Source organism: Nyctereutes procyonoides, unplaced genomic scaffold (assembly GCF_905146905.1).
Source record: "Nyctereutes procyonoides isolate TBG_1078 unplaced genomic scaffold, NYPRO_anot_genome, whole genome shotgun sequence".
Classification (NCBI taxonomy): domain Eukaryota; kingdom Metazoa; phylum Chordata; class Mammalia; order Carnivora; family Canidae; genus Nyctereutes; species Nyctereutes procyonoides.
The window spans coordinates 27882115-27900022 of record NW_026575160.1 but is presented as its reverse complement, the minus strand read 5'-3'; the positions used below and the strand labels follow the sequence as shown (position 1 = coordinate 27900022).

Genomic DNA, 17908 nt, shown 5'->3' with positions numbered 1-17908 from the left:
GGATGTATCCTCTCCAGTCATTCTCCTAAAGGCCCAAACCAGAGCCACTCACAGAATTCGCTAACCTGGCTCCTTGCCTTCTGGATCATTTCTTTGAGACACTGCCTTCTTTGGATTCTCCTTTAAGACAAACAATCCATTCTGTCTCCACAATCTTTGTGATCTCGTTAACTTCTGCAGTGGTCCATGATGACCACATCCAGGAGAAGGACTTGTATAGATCCATTACTCCAGACCCGTGTGCTAATCTATAGATCGGAAATTTCAACTCTACATGAATCGATCTTTAGCAACTCCAATTCAACATTTCCCAAAATCATCACCACTTCTCTTCTGTCCCTGTGACGATTTCTCCAACTGTAGTCTACATTGTGGTCAGTGGTATTCACAGAATCATCTTTCAATTCTCTCTTTTCCCTGTCCCAACATAATCAATTATGGAAGTTACAACTTCCCAATTTCTCTCAGATGTATACTGTTTTTTTTTTTTTCCTATGCCCACTACCGGTACCAATCCTTTTCTCTTCCAACCAGAAATACTGAATAGGTTACTCCTTAGCTCAAGAAAAATTAAATTCATTTTGCACCTTGATGAAAAACTGGCATCTATTTTCAGTTGCATATATTTTAATGTGAGCTCCTACCCCATTCCCATGCTCCAGAATTTCATCTTGCATTTCAGTGAGAAATAAAGAGTAATACCATACCCCTCAGAAAATGCATGTCACTTAAGTGATGAAAAAACTTAAGTGCAGAGTAGGTCCACATTCACAGAATCCAAAAGATCAAGGGCTGATCCACCCTGGAAAAGAGTAGGAGGACTGTATCTCGGAGCAGAAGCCGGTTCCTTTGTTCTGTGCCAGCTGCCTTCAGAGGGCCTGTCACATACTCAACCACAAACTGCTTTATTTTTAGTGCTCAACTCTGCATCATCCAAACCAAAAAGGCCTACAAACTATATTCTTCAGATGGAGTCACGAGCAGTCCAGCCCAGACAAAACGGACTTCTCGCCATTCTGAGTTTCTCATTCAACCTCTGAATGTGTGTGCTGCACCAGTCGGCTGGCAACTGGCCATAAACTAATCTGTCACATGGTCCTTGTCGTAATCTTGAACTGATATTTAGACAAGGAATTAACATTTAATTTGGCACATTTATATCTCATCCTCTCTCTCACCTACTTCACACGAATTCCTTGTGGGCAAACCAGGTACTACACATTCTTAATCTTCACAGGACTTTGTACGTAGTAGGCACACACAAAAGTATCTGTTAATAGTGTTTCTCTTCAAACATGTCCATAATGAAATCTACGTGTTGGTAAGAAAGTTAATGTCAGACTTCACTCCTGAAACTACTAGGAAACTCAGGCATAAAAACACATGCATATGAATCATCTTACTTCAGATCATGTGGGTGTAAATCTGAAAACAGAAGTGGACTGCAAGTAGAAACCACAAACGAAATTAATGTTAAAATAACTCTGTGCATAGCTGCTACTTAGTGAACCCTAACTGATTAAATTAGAAACTTTAAATACAACTCAATTTCAAAAGCAAGGCTAAAAGCTTTCCTTCTTCAGAATTTGTATGCTGGTATGAAAAGAAGATACAAAAAGTGCAAATAACTTCAGGAAAGAAGGAGAGGAGGGAAGGGGAAAAGAGAGACACAAAGATAAAGAATACAGAGAGGCATCCAAAACACTGGTGCACAAATAACGTGTAAGATTCAGACAGCAGGAAGAATGGCAGCTCCTTTCCTCTACTGCAATGAATCAACACCACCCACCTATCCAAACATCTAGAGTCTAACCAGTGCAGCAGCACTCTTCCCATAATCAAAATCGATGATAAAGACCTTTAGAAACAGAAACATGAAAATCGCATCTCTCGCCTTTACATACACTAGAATAATTCCAATATCTCAGAAAGACAATTTGGTTGTTCTCCTTTGTGGGGTTATTGTATCATTCTAATTTTCCATTTGCAAATGGCTTAACTTCCGATTGTGTCAACTTATGCTTCCTTATTTTCCCCAAATCTTTTATTATTACAAAAGTATAATGCTAGTAAAATAACTGCACACAGCTATTAGAACTTTCCATGAAATCACCTGAACAAGATCCAGGAAATAAGGTTCAAAGAAACAGGAAAGGCTCTTACACACCCAAAAATTTCAATTTCTCCACTAGCCCTATAAAGGTCATTCAATTATATATAATATGTGTAATATCATAAATATCAATAGCATATTAATATATATTATGTATATGTATATAAAATTTATAATAAATTTATTTAAACAAACAAACAAAAAATCCTTCTGTATTAACTGACCAAACAAGGCCAACAGGCATGGCTGTTGCTGGCCAGAAACCTTGGCCTGCCAACTGCACTTCTGGTCTCTAGGGCTCCCCATGTACCCTAGAACACAAGATCAGTTAGAACAAACATACTTCCCCCACATGCGCTAACCTCCTCCCTTGTTCCCCACTGCTTCTACCCTGCCAACCTCCAACCCTACGCTAATTCCAAAAATTCATTCTATCAGCTTCTATTCTCAAGCTCCCTCATGCTCCTTGCTGAGAAAGGCAATCAACCATGCTGACCGTGTCCACTCAAAATTCATGCCATTCATTCTTAGTTAAGCCCCCAGTGTTACTGAGCAGCCCTTTTGTTTGCCCCGGATTGAATCCCTCTTGAATACTTCATTCTTTGAAATCTTTTCCACACATCTCAAATTTCTTGACTCATCCTAACCGCTCCCCCCCCCCAACCCTTACTCTCAGCAAATGTTACCATCTACTTTGCTGAGAAGATCCAGGCCTCCCACGATCTTTTTATATCAAATTTTCTCTGGATTATCGCTCATCATTTTCTCCCATGCCCATCTGAACAGGGAATATTCTCCATTTTCCTGACAGGTCTCTGTCCTGTTCTGTCCCAGAATTTGACTCTTTCAATTACACAGCCCCACCACACTACCAGTGTACTGCATACCCTTGCATTCAATCTCTCTATCCTCTGGATCTCTTTCCATTAGCACATGGTGATCACGTTCAAAATGCACCCATCCAACCGAAGCCCTTTATACACCTTGCTTCTCCTTTACCAAACCAAAGCTTCTTTCATCTTCCACGACCACTAAACTTCTAATGCTTCTGTAACCAATCTTTCTGGACTCTTTCTGCATTCTTTTCCCTTCTCCTCCCTAAATGTGGTCGTGCCTCCAAATCTGCTCCTCAGTCCTCTCTCTCACTCTTGTCCTCATCCATCAGCTACCTGGTAGTGAACTCTGAGCCTGGGAGCCTGACCCTTACTACTCTCCTAGGCATGAGTTCTACTTTTCAGTGGCTTACTGACTATTAGAGCACGGGATTAAGTTCCAAGAACCAATATGAGCAAAAGATGATTCAACAGCTCCTCCCTAGGTTTCCACTCAGGCTAAAAAGGCAAACCCATGGACAACCTTAAATTTCTACCTTTCCAGCATCTTCCATATTAAATATGTTGCCCAACTCTATCAACTGAATTCAGTAACATTTAGACACCATGCTTTAGGAGATTCACAGATGACAAAAATCAAAGCACTCAAGGGGCTCTCACAGCTAAGTAGAACTCTATCCTACTTTTGCCATTGTTCTTAAATTCATTTTCTTAATTCCATTCCTACTGGTGCTGCCCTATGTCGTCTTTTGTCAGGTGACTGTAATAGCCCCCTGGATAATCACTACCTTCATTCTTGACCCTCCCATCAACAACATCCTTTGCAATGCCACCAGATTTATTTTCCTAAAATCACCAATTTGGTCCTGTCTTTCTCAAGAACTTTCAATAGTTCATCACTGTCAACAGAAAGGATATACAAACACCTCTGAGGAGAATTAGGGTCATCCTCAAAAATCACCTTAGTTTTTCTTTTCAACCTTATCTCACTCTTTGTTCCTTCATAAAGACCATCCAATAGGCTTACTGAAGTACTCAACATCCTGTAGTAATCCCCTCCAAGCTCTGCTTTTCTGGCATCCATCTCCACAGAGCTGAGTCCTACAATCATGCTTCTTCGTCAACTCAAATCAAAGTTTTCCTTGAGGTTTTCCCAAATGCCCCAGCTAGACATACTTTCTCTCTCCCATGTTCAGCCATTGCATTTTCTTTCTTTCTTTTTTAAAGATTTTATTTATTTATTCATGAGAGAGACACAGAGAGGTAGAGCCAGAGGGAGAAGCAGGCTCCCCGGGAGCCTAATGAAGGACTCAATCCTAGGACACCGGGATCATGACCTGAGCCAAAAGCAGACGCTCAACCACTGAGCCACCCAGGCGTCCCTACCATTACACTTTCTTTGCACATCTATTAAAGCACCTATCAGTCTACCTTGCATTATAGTTATGGGTGAATGAACGTGTTGCCCCATCATTCTGCAAGACTCCAATTTCATTCAGTCTATTTCTCTCTGTATTTGTCACATTGCAAGGTTCAATTTATTACTGTTTCTAAGAGAAAGGATAATCAAGATCCCAAAACTCCACTTACAAGTGAACGCAAGTAATATGCAAATTATGCACTCTTTTCCTTATTATTCTACAATCCTGGGATTTCCAAAGAGAAGTGTAAGGTGGCAGGACAAGAATACCTACTGAGGTGGTGGAAGAAAATATTAAAATATCTATTTCACTCATTTTTATCCCATCCATTTACAACTCCTATTTAAGTATCTCTTTTCTAGTTCACAACAGATTTGTATTCTAGTACACAGAACTTTAGAAAGTTCTTTGGAGATAAATGCTCAGCATTATTTTTATTAATTGAGGTATGTAATAAAAATGCTGAAGAGCAGTAATACAGACTATATATGGGAGTGATAGGATTTAAAATCTGGAACTTGAAAAAGACTTTTAAAAAGCTTTCTGAAGCCTTTCTATTAAAAAAAAGAGACTTATTAGAAATCTATCAATATAACTTGTCTTTCTACAGAAAAAAAGACTCTAAAACAATGATTCTCAACTAGAATACCTGGAGCCTGTAAAAATGCAGATTCTTGAGCCTTCCATCCAGAGGTTGATTCTTTAAATCTAGAGTGGGGCCCAAATGCCAGTTGTCTTGAGAAATTAGGAGAGCATGTGACATTCTAGGCCAGATAATTCTTTGTTGTAAGGTGCTGCTCTGTCTTGTGCATTGTAACACAGTTAGCATTATCCCTGGCTTCTACCCACCAGATCCCGGGAGGACCCGCTCCATTCACTGTATGTCTACTAAACACTCCAGATGTTGCCAAATGTCTCCTGGAGGGCACAATCACTGCCAACTGGAACCAGAGATAGAAGCTATACAAAGATGACACACTTTGAGAAATGCCATCCTTAATCGGAAGGAAAAAAACAGTATGATACAAGTAGAAGACTATGGGTATCACAAGCATACATTGCATAAATTGAAATAAACAGGCTTTCCATAAAGGAAATCTGATTAGCCACTATAAACTCCTGACAACTCAGCTAAGCTTCTAAGTCAAAGCTCTTCTTATGTAATTTCAACTCGAAGATTTTCTCCCTAGCTTCTATTTTAAATTATTTTTAATTAACTTCACTGGCATTTTGCATCCTGCTATGAAAAGTCTGCCTAATAGTCTCAGAGGACTCTCCCAAGAGAAAAGAGTGCATTAAATCACACATTATCACATTAAAGTATATTCCAGCACTCGCAGTCCAACAGACTAAGTCTTGGCAACTGCAATGGGGTGGGTGTGGGGCGGGGGGTGATGCAGGGACTGGAACAGGCTCAAGTGATTCACAGTATCCAAAGCCTATTATCTTCAATTCACCCATCCGTAAAAAACAGTTCTACTGATTCTCTACTTCAACTACATTTATCACAGTGATAAATATTCCGCAATTTGTGGTTCTACCCCGATTTTTACTGACTGCATGAGACCTTGGCCAAGTCACTTAAATTCTTTGGATATCCTTTCTAAAGAGTGAGCCAGTTGGACCAAATTATTTCTAAAAATCCTAATTACAAGTCACAAGGGTATGAATGAAGCACTTAATTAAAAAGCCCTTTCCATTATATGGATTCTAGTAACTACTGCACAAAAAGGTAAGTACCTACATTTTCCATGTTGATAACACAATGAATTTTAGGATGATTAATCCAAAAAAAAAAAAAAAAAGGGCAATTAGATGAAACACATACACAAGTTCCACTCTCTTTTACAACGAAATTAAATTTGGTCCAAATCATCTACCTACTAGGACATTTATACAGATACTCTGCATAATAGTTGTGAGTACGTGTTTACGTTCTATTTTCTGTAACAGAGATAGCAGATCAGCTGCCTAGAGGCCGTTTCCAGCCTGAAAGTGTGGTTGCTTTGTTGTCTTGGACAAAAATTGTATTTAATCAATTGCCAACTTTTAAAGAGGGAGAGATGATACATAAAAATCTGTATTTCCAGTGTCTCTTGAAGTATTGGAAGATATTAGCCCAAATGGCAACAATGAGCTGGAGCTGAACCGTACCGCCTCCTGGCCCGTGAGCCTTCTCAAGGCCCGCAATCCCTGCTGCTCCCCTATCTTCTGACTTCTGTCCTGGTTCCTGCTTATAGCCTGAAGCATATGAGCTTCCATCCTTGCTCTGTAACAATTTTCGAAATACACAGAAAATATTTTTAATGCTTTCAAAGCAATAGAATTTTCCTTGCAGAATCACAGGAAAAGAGTAGAAATTTTAAAGAGAGAGAAGGATGCTATTAATAAGGAAAACCTTCCTAACTCTGAATGTTGATGAGTAAGAGTTACACTGTAGGTTTCTAACAACCGTCTGAAAGACTGGATTCTAGATTTGATGGTGAGTTCACTAGAGACCCCTTAAAATGTCTTTTAACTTTAACACTGTATGCCCTTAGTTAGCAGGATGGATAGCTCATCATACTGCAGTAATATATGTACGGATTTTATCTTGTCATCTATGTATCTTTGCTTACAAGGTAAGACTTGACCTTATACGTCCCCTTCATGAAAAGATATTTTCTGCTAATTTTCATAAAACGCTCCATTTTTCTCACTGATTTTAATATATAAAATTTTTAAATTAACTTTCAATTAACTAAGCAGCCACATCATACCAGAAAATGATTAAACCATTCTTCTGAAAGGATGATAAAAGAATCCAAGGACAGAAGGAAGAGGATAAAAGAACTCAAGAGCGTGAGAGTAGAATGCTCTGTGAGCAAAGCCCCTTCATTTGCTAATGTCTTTACCAATAAAAACAACCTACCCATGGAAGGCTGCATCTTGGATCTTGTACCCTACCCACTGAGTCCAAGATTTTTTGTGTTTCAATTACACCTTACGAAATCTGCTTGTTGAGACACAGTATTCAACAAGATTCTGAGGAGTTTCCTTTTTAAAAAAATCAACTTTATATTATACTTAAACTGAGGCCTATTCAAAAGATGTGAGTCAAAGATGAACTAATAAAAAAGCACTATATAACTATGTTGCTGAGGATCGGCCAACAGTTAGGTACAATATAACCCAAGAGTTTTCACACTGATAACGTAGGTGTTGTATGTCGTCAGCTCGACCTCAGAACATTCTAGATTTCATAAGGTCCGATCATGTGGTATTTTACAGTATTGCATCTGCACAGGTACATTAAGTACCACTGCAAATTCTGACCTTAAAGATGCATTGTTAAAGTTGGACATTGTAGATCATCACTGTCAAATCTGTTTTTGTAGTATATTTGATATGGATTTTGACATAAGCATTGTTTAACAATAGTGATTAACAGTGCAAGTGTGAACATAAACATCAATGAGTCGGTAAACCTATGAAGGAGCATGCCTAACAGGGAAATGACCCTGTTGGCAATACAACGTGCAGAACATGGGCTGCTTCTGGGAAAATATGTTTATCATTCTAGCTCTCTGATGCACTCTATTTTCTCTTTAGAAAAAAATGACTCACTGTTTAGAAGCAAAAACAAAAACAAAGCAATGATAAAACATAATTCAATTTAACAGCCTGGAATGCCAGAACATTTTAATTTAGCCATGGATGTTTTCTGCTTTCACCTTTTCTGAGTTCAACATTAACTTCTTCTTTTCCATTTTTTGCTGCCTTAAGACAAAAACCAAACCAAACCAAAAACAATCCCAAGGAGCTGACTACATTATTGTCAAAGAAAAAGAAAAGCTATCAGATATGCTTAAAATCAAGAGTATAAAGCAGGCTGCTGAGACCTGGGAAATTATTTAGCTTATATCAGTATCAGAACTTTTTTTTTTTTTTTTTTTAAATCAGAGCCACCCTTAGAGGAAAATACATCAGAAGAGTAAGGCCCTTGTTCACCGTGGCTGCAGAAAACCTAAAGTATGTTACCTTCCAGAGAGGAAAAAAAAAAAAAAAAAAAAAAAAAGAGGGCTATTGCCTGACTTGTTTATAAGCTTACTAGGGAAGTTTCCCAGGAACAAGATGATTTTCTTTATAGGTCGCCTGTGTTTATACTCTGGAAGAACACAAAGGAGTTAATTCATTCTTGGGAGGTGTTTCTTTTAAAGCATGTTTTTGTTGTTGTTGTTGTTGTTGTTTTTTCACAACGAAAACAGTCCGTGAGACACAGGCGTGAGCCACCGCAGAGCAACGGGCCACAGGAACCTGTAAGACCCCCGAGGTGCGGAGCGGCCCGCGAGACGCGGCCAGAGGAGCGGGGAGGGCGCTGGTTCCGAGCGCGGCAGCGGCAGCGGCGGGCGCGGGGCTGCGGGGCTGCGGGGCTGCGGGCGCGGGCTGCGGGGCTGCGGGGCTGCGGGGCTGCGGGGCTGCGGGCCCAGGGCCGGGGGAGGCGGGGGTGGGGGGTGGCGCCGCCGACCCCACACTTAGGAGTCTCAGGCCCCAAGACGCAGATGCTTAGGAGAGAGGCAACCGCGTCCTCCAGGCTCCCCCCGCCCCCCGCAGCCCAAGCAAGGGAGGGGGTGGAGGGACCGGCCGATCCCGCCCTCTTACCGGTTGTGGGTCCGGGGCGGGAGACCTAGAGAACTTGCTGGAGTCCCACTAAGTGTGCAGAAGTCCCCAGCTCGGGGCAGCCCGGCCCCCGGCCCCCGCCCCCCCCCCCCCGCCCGGGGACGCTCGGCGACCCGGCGGCTTGCAGCGCAAGCGGACACTCACTCACCCTGGGCTGGGGCGCCCGGCCGGCCGCCGCCCGCCTCGGCCCCGCGCTGGGGCCCGGGAGCGAGCGCCGCGCCCGCGCCGGACATGGGCCGCTGCACCGCGCCGGGCTCCGCGCCCCGGGCGGCCGGGAAGGCTCCTAGGCGCTGGCCGCCGACAGCCGACTGCTCCGGGCGGGGGGAGAGGGAGAAAAGCGTTTGTGGAGCGCGGCGCACACCCCCGCACGCCCGCCCCCTCCGCCGCCCTCCCCAAACCCCACCCCGGAGAAGTTTTGATTTGAAACTGCCCCCCCCCCCCGCGCACGCTGCCAGGGGCGGGGGGCCCCCAGCCCTGCTCCTCCCCCGGCCGCCGCGGGCCGCCACCTACCTCGGCATCCCCCCCAGCTCTCTCGGAGCCCCTTCTCCTCCCCCTCCCTCCCCTCCTCCTCCTCTTCCGCCCGGAAAGTTAGCGGCGCGGCGGCGGCGGCATCTCGCCCCTGCGGCCCGGTGGCCCGGCGGCCGCCCCTGCGCGGCGCTCCCCGCCTCGCTCGGGCTCGGCCCCGACACTGCAGCGCCCGCCCCCTGCCCCCCGGCTCCCGGCCCCCCGCCCCCCGCCCCTCTCTGCGGCCGGCTCGGTCCGGCCCGCTCCCGGCTCCCCGCTCCCGGCTCCCCGCCGCCCGCCGAGGGGCGCGTCCCCTCTCGGCCTCCCTTTCCCCCTCCGCCCCCCTCCGCTCCTCAAACACTTCTCCCTCTGTGGCTCTTTTTCATCACATCCGGATCGGGAGGCCTCGAACTCCTGGCGGGCGGCCCGAGGCAGGGGGCGGTGCGACGTGGGCTCGCTGCAGCCCCGCGCTGCCCGGGTCAGGAGGCCGGAGGCCGGGGCTGGGGCTGAGGAGGGACTCGGCTGGGCCCGGCCAGGCTCACCCATCCCCTCTCCCCACGGCCTTCCTTCCCAGGCCTGCCCCAGACCTGCTGAAGATCGGGGAACTCCCTGACACCCGGAGAAGACACCTCTGGGCTGGGCAATGCGAAACCCATAAAAGTACAAATAACAGATCGAACCTTACTGGTGGGCTAGGACAGCAAAAGCGTGGTTTGGAAAACTTGACCCCCTGGCGGAGTGCTTCAACTCTTAATCTATGCCCCTGAAGTTACCTTTAGTCTCTTTTTCAAGTCTCTATTCTGGTCAAACAGGATCCTTAGATCCGGAAAACCTGTTGCACTTGCTTGAATCAACTGCAGGCATCTGGGCAGACAAGTTGAGGAAGCCTTGGCCCAGGGCCCCCAAGCCAGGCCTACTGCAAGCTGGTCGGCTTCTGTGGCAAGATAAACTTGTGGTCCGAAGCATCAAGCCCACTAACTCTCAGACGTTCTGATTGTAGCTTAATCAGATGAGCCTAGAAGAACAAGTACCAAGTAATTTGCAGATATAAAATACTTGAATAATATATTCAAATAACTTTTGCTCTTTTTCCCCCCACTGTCAGTGAAATGCAGAATTCATTTGTAAAAGGGTAGAACAAACTCACTCTCTGACTCTCTAGGACAACAGAGGAATGGCGGTCATGTTATCAAAATGGAAAAAAAAAAGTCCACTGGATAGATACATCTTTCCAGGTGTATCATGAATCGTATCCCAGGAACTTCTCCAAAAAAAAAAAACCAATTGGAACTGATTCTAATTAATTGAGAAGGTCTGTTTCTTAGCTTTAGAGTCCGTGCAACCAAACTTACTTTCAATTAAACCTGAAAAAGACAGACTTTGAAGTTTCTGATGACAGTTATTAAGACCATACTCACCAAAAGACAAATGACATTTTCCCTAATGATCTATGACTAACACATTTTTTTTTCTTTTGTTTGTTTTTAGTTTAGAAGCTGCAGATATGGTATGCAAAAAAGTGCTTTAACTTTCCTGAAAACTTGTACAGGGGCCTGGACTCTGGAATCACGCCCATCAGCTCTGAAAACTGCACTGCCGTTAGAGAATGAACATTTACGAAGCATCACTGTGTACCACAGCGTTATCTGCAATCAAAAGAACACCATAGGAAGTAACCACTCTGAAAGATTGTTTCATCCTTTTCATACTATTTCCTTGGCTCTTTTTTTTATCCCCTCACAAAGATGTTAAAGTCCATGAATATCAGTAAGTTATTCCCCTCTTATAGAAAGTCATAGTCAGTGATAAGTATTTGGTAATTTCACGTAGAGTACTCAATGTTGCGCACATGGTAGATGATTCAATCAGTACTCCTTGAATTTAAATATCTTACTTTTTAGTGGAGAAGGAATAAAATTCAAATAAAAATATTAGGAATAAGTGAGAGGCTGTGTTACAGAATCACGAGGATGATCAAATGCTGTATCTTGTTCAGCTGTGTGACTTTGGGCACCTTAGTCAAACTCTCTATGCCTTGGTTGCCTCATAAAGTAAGGATTGTAAGAGAAACGCTTCACAGAGTCCCATGGGGACAGTAAGATAATTATAAAAATAATTATAAAATAATTAAAATAGAAAAAATATAAAAAGCTAATTCTCCCATAGCATTTGGAAGGATGGCAGATATGAGGACAGGTACGTACTCAAAAGTGTTAACTGTTATTATACAGCAGAAGCATTTCGATGGATTACACTGAGCATGGCATGATGACTAGACCACAAGGGCCACATCCAAATACCAGGTAACCATGCAGGCACTTTACACAAACTTTCTCAACGAATTCTTACATCAGCTCTACCACTAGCTTGCCAGGATTACAATGTTAGAATTTAGAACTCAAATCTATCAAAGTATAAGGCACACCATCTTGCTTCTGTAGGTAAATTCAGGTTATACCTTTGTAAGGTGTAAAGGTGGTATCTGATAGACCAGAAATTGTGGGCTCCTAAGTGTTCCCCAAGCTGCCCATTTACCCCATCCCTTGATGTGTTTGTTGAGTCTGACTAATCCCTTAGCTGGGTTCCTGATGAGCAGCACTCTGCTCTCATTCTCTCATTCTTGTATTCAACAAATATGTATGGAGGCGTACGGCAGCACTGTTGTGGGTGCTGGGGACATAGTTATAAAGATGATAAATGTGCCCACTGCCTTCATGGTGTTCACAGTCTAGAAGGAAATACAGATATACAACCACTCAACAAGAGTTGCTGAGTGGCAAGGCAAGGGAAGCTCTGGGATGCTAGGATAGTAACCTAGCAGGGAGGTGGAGTCTGCTCTAGGAGTCAAGGGAAAGCTCCTGGAAAAAAATTATGTCTCTGCTGAGACCAGAAGGAGAAAGTGAAAAGAGGAGAAACAGACTGCTCCAGGTAGAAGGAGCCATGTGGGGAAGCCGAATGATGGGGATGGAGCTCTAGAAAAAAGGGGGTCTTACCAGCCTTGAACAAGGAGGATATATTACCCAAACTTCAGTTTATAATAGCCACTCTGGCATAATGTGTAAAACAATGGAAGCTCTGAGACCAGAGCTCGGGAGTCCAATAAGCAAGCAAGCGATGATGCTGGCAGTGGGAATGAAACCAAACAGAGGTCAAAGGTGGGGAGCTAGGGGAATCAAAGGGGACTTCCAGGTTTCTGTATCTAGGTGGAGGGTGGTAATACTACCCATGGAGATGGAAAATATTTAGGAGAAGCAGGGTTGGGAAAAGCTGCTGAATTAATCATGAAGATGATGTAGTTAGTGTCTGAGGTGCCTGCCTGGGACACTAATTGGAAGCATCCAGAATGTTGCTGGGTGGGTGTTTGGAATATAAGCACATAGATGATATTTCACTGGCTAGAAGTTATGAGCCCCCAAGATGAACATGTACTGTAAGAGCAGGAGGCCTAAGACACAGCTAGGCCCTGAAACTCAATACAAAGGTGTCCTCACTGGCCCTTCTTCCTTTCTCCACGCCCTTCCCAATGTCCTAATATTGTTATCTCTCTGGCTTAAGACTACCATTACTTAGTTACTACTGCTGCCAGTGCCCCACCCACCTCCCAGAAACCCATGGGTATCACACCACGGGCTTTGTTAAAGCAGATTTTGCAACACCTCATACTATTGTGATCTGGATGGGTGGAAACCGTCCCTGGGACCAGCCCTCCATTGCAATTAAATGCTCCAGTCTTGGCTCAAAGCCCTTTACCACTGAAATCGCAATGTGTATTACAACCATTTCTGCCTAGTGATATACATACTAGTGATGATATAGTATGTGAATACATTGTGAGAGAAGTCTGACGTGAGCCAAGCAGATAAAATGAATTAAATGAGTTTATAAAGCATCCTTATGGATAATCTTCATCGTTCATTCAACATTCATCAAACATTTATTGTGTACCTACAATATACTAGGCCACATGTTAGGTACAGGAGCTAAAAATTTTGATTTGAGGTCTTGAAAAGCAGCTCAATTAACTTTCACTTGGGCCAAGGATTATTGGCATAGCTAAAGTCAAAGTTAATATCCTCACACAGTTGTTTTTTTTTTTTTTTAAGATTTTATTTTCTTATTTATGAGAAACACGGGGGGGGGGGGGGGGGAGGCAGAGACACAGGCAGAAACAGGCTCCATGCATGAAACCTGATGGGTGACTTGATCCTGAGACTCCGGGATCACGCCCTGAGCCAGAGACAGATACTCAACTGCTGAGCCACCCAGGCGTTCCCTCTCACACAGTTATTTAAACCAGAGTTCTACAAGCAGGCTGTGTAATCGTGCAAGCATCCCAGGTGGTGCACAAAACAATTCTCTGGAATGTGAGAAAATATTTAACATGAGCATTTTAATTTTTTTATTTTATTATTTGTAATTATATAATGTATATAACAGTACAAAAGCACTTGTGTATCATTTATAAATATGCACTAGGGGTTCATACTAAAATATATTCTATCATTTGCTTTGTAAAAAAAAAGGTTTAAATGCTTCATATCATTTAAGGTGTATTCATTCAGTCATTCCCAGATTGTACCAAGATTAGTTTTTCTAGAAAACACCTACCTACCTCATTTATGTGGAAGTGTGACTTTAGCAAGCCCAAAATCCAGGTCACAGAAACTAGGAAATAACCCTAAGACTCTAAAAACCAAAAATAACCTTTATGACCTTCACATCATGCCAACACAATGGCCATCGACGTTCTCAAATCCTACTCATTTTTTGTGTGTGGGTGAACACACACCTCTAAACAAACTTTATTGTTTTAGCTCACAAAAAATTTAGGGTGCAGGGGCTTTGAGAAAAAGACATTAGCTAAGGGAGCAATTAGGTCAGAAAAAATGACAGCAGAAGAAATGGCAGATGACAGATAGGGAAGATACAGGAAAATAAACACGTTATAACGGTGCCTTTGTGAATTCAGCCCAGTGAAACAGTGAATGTTCCTAACGAGGGTCTAGGTCATTAAGAAAGATTCTGCTACATTAGTACTGCATTCTGTTTCTTAGGGAAGCAGGTCAGTGTTTTTGCACTTCAGGGAAAAATCTTACCAAAAAATGTTCACATAAAAAATTGTTGCTACTTGAAAGAATATCTTTCACAGAATTACATTTTTATAGCTGCAAGGGAAATGAGCAACTGTGATTCTAGGCCAATTTGTTTTAACTGTGTTTCTCCACCTCCTAGTGCTTTCTCGAAGAGGAGAGGTCAAGTGGACAGGTTTCTGGAATCCCATTTCTTACTTCAAATAGAGCACTTTCCTCTTTTTAACACATCAGCCCGTCCCTTCAAATTTTTTAAATGAGAAAACCCATCCATTTTTTTAACATTTGAAAGCCACCATCTTGCCCAGCTCCTTCATTTAACATGCAAAGAGACATAAAGAAAAGTTCATGAAGCTCAACAAATGTATACAGAGTATTTACTGTGTGTCAAACGGTGTGTTGCACACTTTGTCTATTCAAAAACAGAGGGAACAGTAGGAGCTCCTGGTGTGTAGTGCCAGGGGGAGGGGCAGGGAGCAGGGGGAACAGGGACAGTCAAATAAGGAACAATTGTACTACACAAACACGAAGAAAGCAGCACCGAACTGCTCAGCCGTAGGTGGGGACAGTCAGGGGATGTTTCAGAGCAATGACAATATTGAACCGAGTATTGCCGATGAGTAAAAGTTTGCCTGTCGAGGAGCTCAGGGAATTCCAGAAAGAAGGGGTAACGCATGCAAACGCACAAGGGTGGGAAAGCACCACAGGAGTTATATGATTTGGCAAAGGTCGCCCAGTGGGTTTGCTACAGGACTGGCACTACGGAGTGGAAGCTTCTTGACATCCAGGCTTCCTGTTCCAATCTATCCAGCTAAGTCAGGTAAATGAATCCATCCTTTTTAAGTGATGGTGAAGAAAGGGCATCACCTGATCTTATATTTAGGAATTTCAAAGATTTTCTGTTGTAAATATGTGACCAAAGAACTGGGCACAGGATCTCGTGTTGCTGGAGGAGTCTGACTTGTCCTTCCTTCCTCGCCAAGCCCTCGGTTACTGTCCCTTCCAGTTGGCTGACTGCTCTGGCCCGGGGCTCTGGCCTTCGGGGTATTTCCTTGCTGTCACTGTACTTTTCTGCTTGTGTTTTGAAGGAAGGCAGGGAGACAGTAAGCCACACAATGGCACATGTCAGATAAGAACAGCGTGGGTGAGGACAGAAATGGAAATGGGCACATCAGACGCAAGAGACAATAAGACTTTTTCTTGGTAGACAGAAAGCAAACCTGGATATACCAGGTACTGTGGAAAAGTAACAAATAAAAGCGGCCCCTGAAAATGATCACTGATCTGCTAAAACTGACCATCATGACAGAGACGTTTGGAAGATGATCCTGAGACTTCTAACAGACTATGGAAAAAGGCAAGATTTTCTTGAATCCCCTCCTGCCTTCCATTATTTTCATCTCTCCTACTTAAGCAGCCTCTGCACCCCAGGCACTTGGAGTCCCATACTATTCTCCTGCTACCCCAGGGGCCCAACATTAGTCTCTGTGCAAATAATGTGCCGGAGTTTAAAGGAAAGAATTAGACTTAATATATGAAACACAAAGATATAAATAGCTCATCGTCTTCCTAATTCTAGGAGCAACAGTCTTGTGCTTATGTTCGTAGTACCCCAAAATGTACCCAGGCCCATAAGGGGGGCATAGATTATTTACTGCCAATTATTTTGGTGGCTGGAGTCGGAATCAACCTGTATAGCCATCTCTGGGAGAGCATGATGGGGTGAATGCAGAGCATGGGGTACTTAGTGTAACTAGTAGGAGACAGATTACATGCACATGATAGCAAAATAAATAAATAAATAAATAATCTTTAAAACACTGTATTTAGTGAAAAGAGTAAGAAACAATATAATTTTAGCACAGCATCAATTAATGATTAAAAATATGTGCACGCAAAACAACATAATTTATAAGACTACACACAAGCAAAAGGACTTACATAAACACTTTACAATGGTAATCTATGGGAGGAAGGAAAAGAGTGAACAGGAATCAAAAAAACACATATATGCCAACAAGCATATGTGCAAGAAGTGGGACTTGCACAGACCAGTAATGATAATGTGCCATGTAACAAGGTACTGATTAACCCACTTCTTTCGGAGGTTCAAAACAATGACAACAACTACGCAGAGAAGGAGGAAAAGGAGAAGGGCAGTGGGAGTGGAGGGGGGAAAGCATGGAGAGGTCAGAGAGGATGATGATGATAATGACTCATCTGAATTTGTATTTGGTAGATTATCAGGCGCTGGGCAATAAAATGAGAAGAAATGAGGATGTCGTCACATATATACTGGGGGAGGGGTATCTAAAATCACTACAGATACGATTACCTAATTTATCTGTGTTAGAGGTCAGCAGCACCAGAATACTATGGTTACCACAGCCAACCTATACAAAGGTATGTCTTCTTTTCTCACTCTCTATAAATAAATACATTAATAAGTATTTAAAATGAAGAGATCATCCTGGATTATCCAGATAGGCTTTCATTTCAATGCCAGGTATGAAGGTGTTTTTTACATGTCACCATGACTGAGTCATGGAATGCCCAGAGAGATGATTGAATGCTATTTCTAGGTATCCCTGAGCCTCTAGACAAAGTGCAGCCCTGTCAACAATTCCCCCTCTATAAATAAACAGATAAAATTTGAGAGAGGTTAAATAGAGAACACTGATGTACCAGTTAGGTCCTGGCAGTACAGAATTCTTTTCTTCAAATGCAAGATGCTAAACACTGGGAGATAATGGAAAGTGAAGCCTTCATAAAGTTTGAGAGACCTGGGGCAGGTAGACATTCACCACATAGACACACGCAGAAATACGTAAGGACAGAGTGGTTAGTGAAGAAGACAACGGGGTGCCTTGGGAGTGTGCAAGAGCAGCCCGGAATTAGAGACCAAGTCCCCTCTAAAAGAGAAAGGACAGATAAAAGAAGAGATTAAAATATGTGATTCGTGGTAAGTAGTAGGAACTGGGGCCTGGGATAGGGCACGAGGGGTGGCATCAAACCCTGTGTGGAGAGAACAATTTCAAGAATGATACGGGTTTGGAGGAGAGCCTGCTTAAAGAGGATTCAACCAGAGGAGAAGGTAGGAAGGAGGAAGGTACAGTGAGAGCAGTCAGAGAATTCCAAACCCTGCACCTGTTCTTTTGCACTTCTTAGGACAGGTGGGCCTAGTGCAAAACAGGACCTCGTTTTACAGTCCAGAAACTTTCAATTCATCTCAGAATCCTATCAGAGGGATTTCTAGCCTAAGTTTTTAAAAATTTTATGAATTTTTAA

At 43.1% G+C, this 17908-nt stretch overlaps 1 protein-coding gene across 2 annotated transcripts in view; it reads right to left on the bottom strand.

Annotated features, from left to right (window-relative positions):
• Nucleotides 1–9343, bottom strand: part of MDFIC (MyoD family inhibitor domain containing) — an 87239-nt gene extending 77896 nt beyond the window's left edge. Inside the window, exon 1 of one of the 2 annotated variants that reach the window (XM_055314598.1) lies at nt 9175–9343. In XM_055314598.1, the coding sequence (XP_055170573.1) occupies nt 9175–9259 (85 nt within the window). In that variant the 5' untranslated portion in view covers nt 9260–9343. The remainder of the gene's footprint in view (nt 1–9174) is intronic. The other variant, XM_055314596.1, reaches the window with a different exon arrangement.
• Between the last annotated feature and the right edge of the window lie 8565 nt (nt 9344–17908).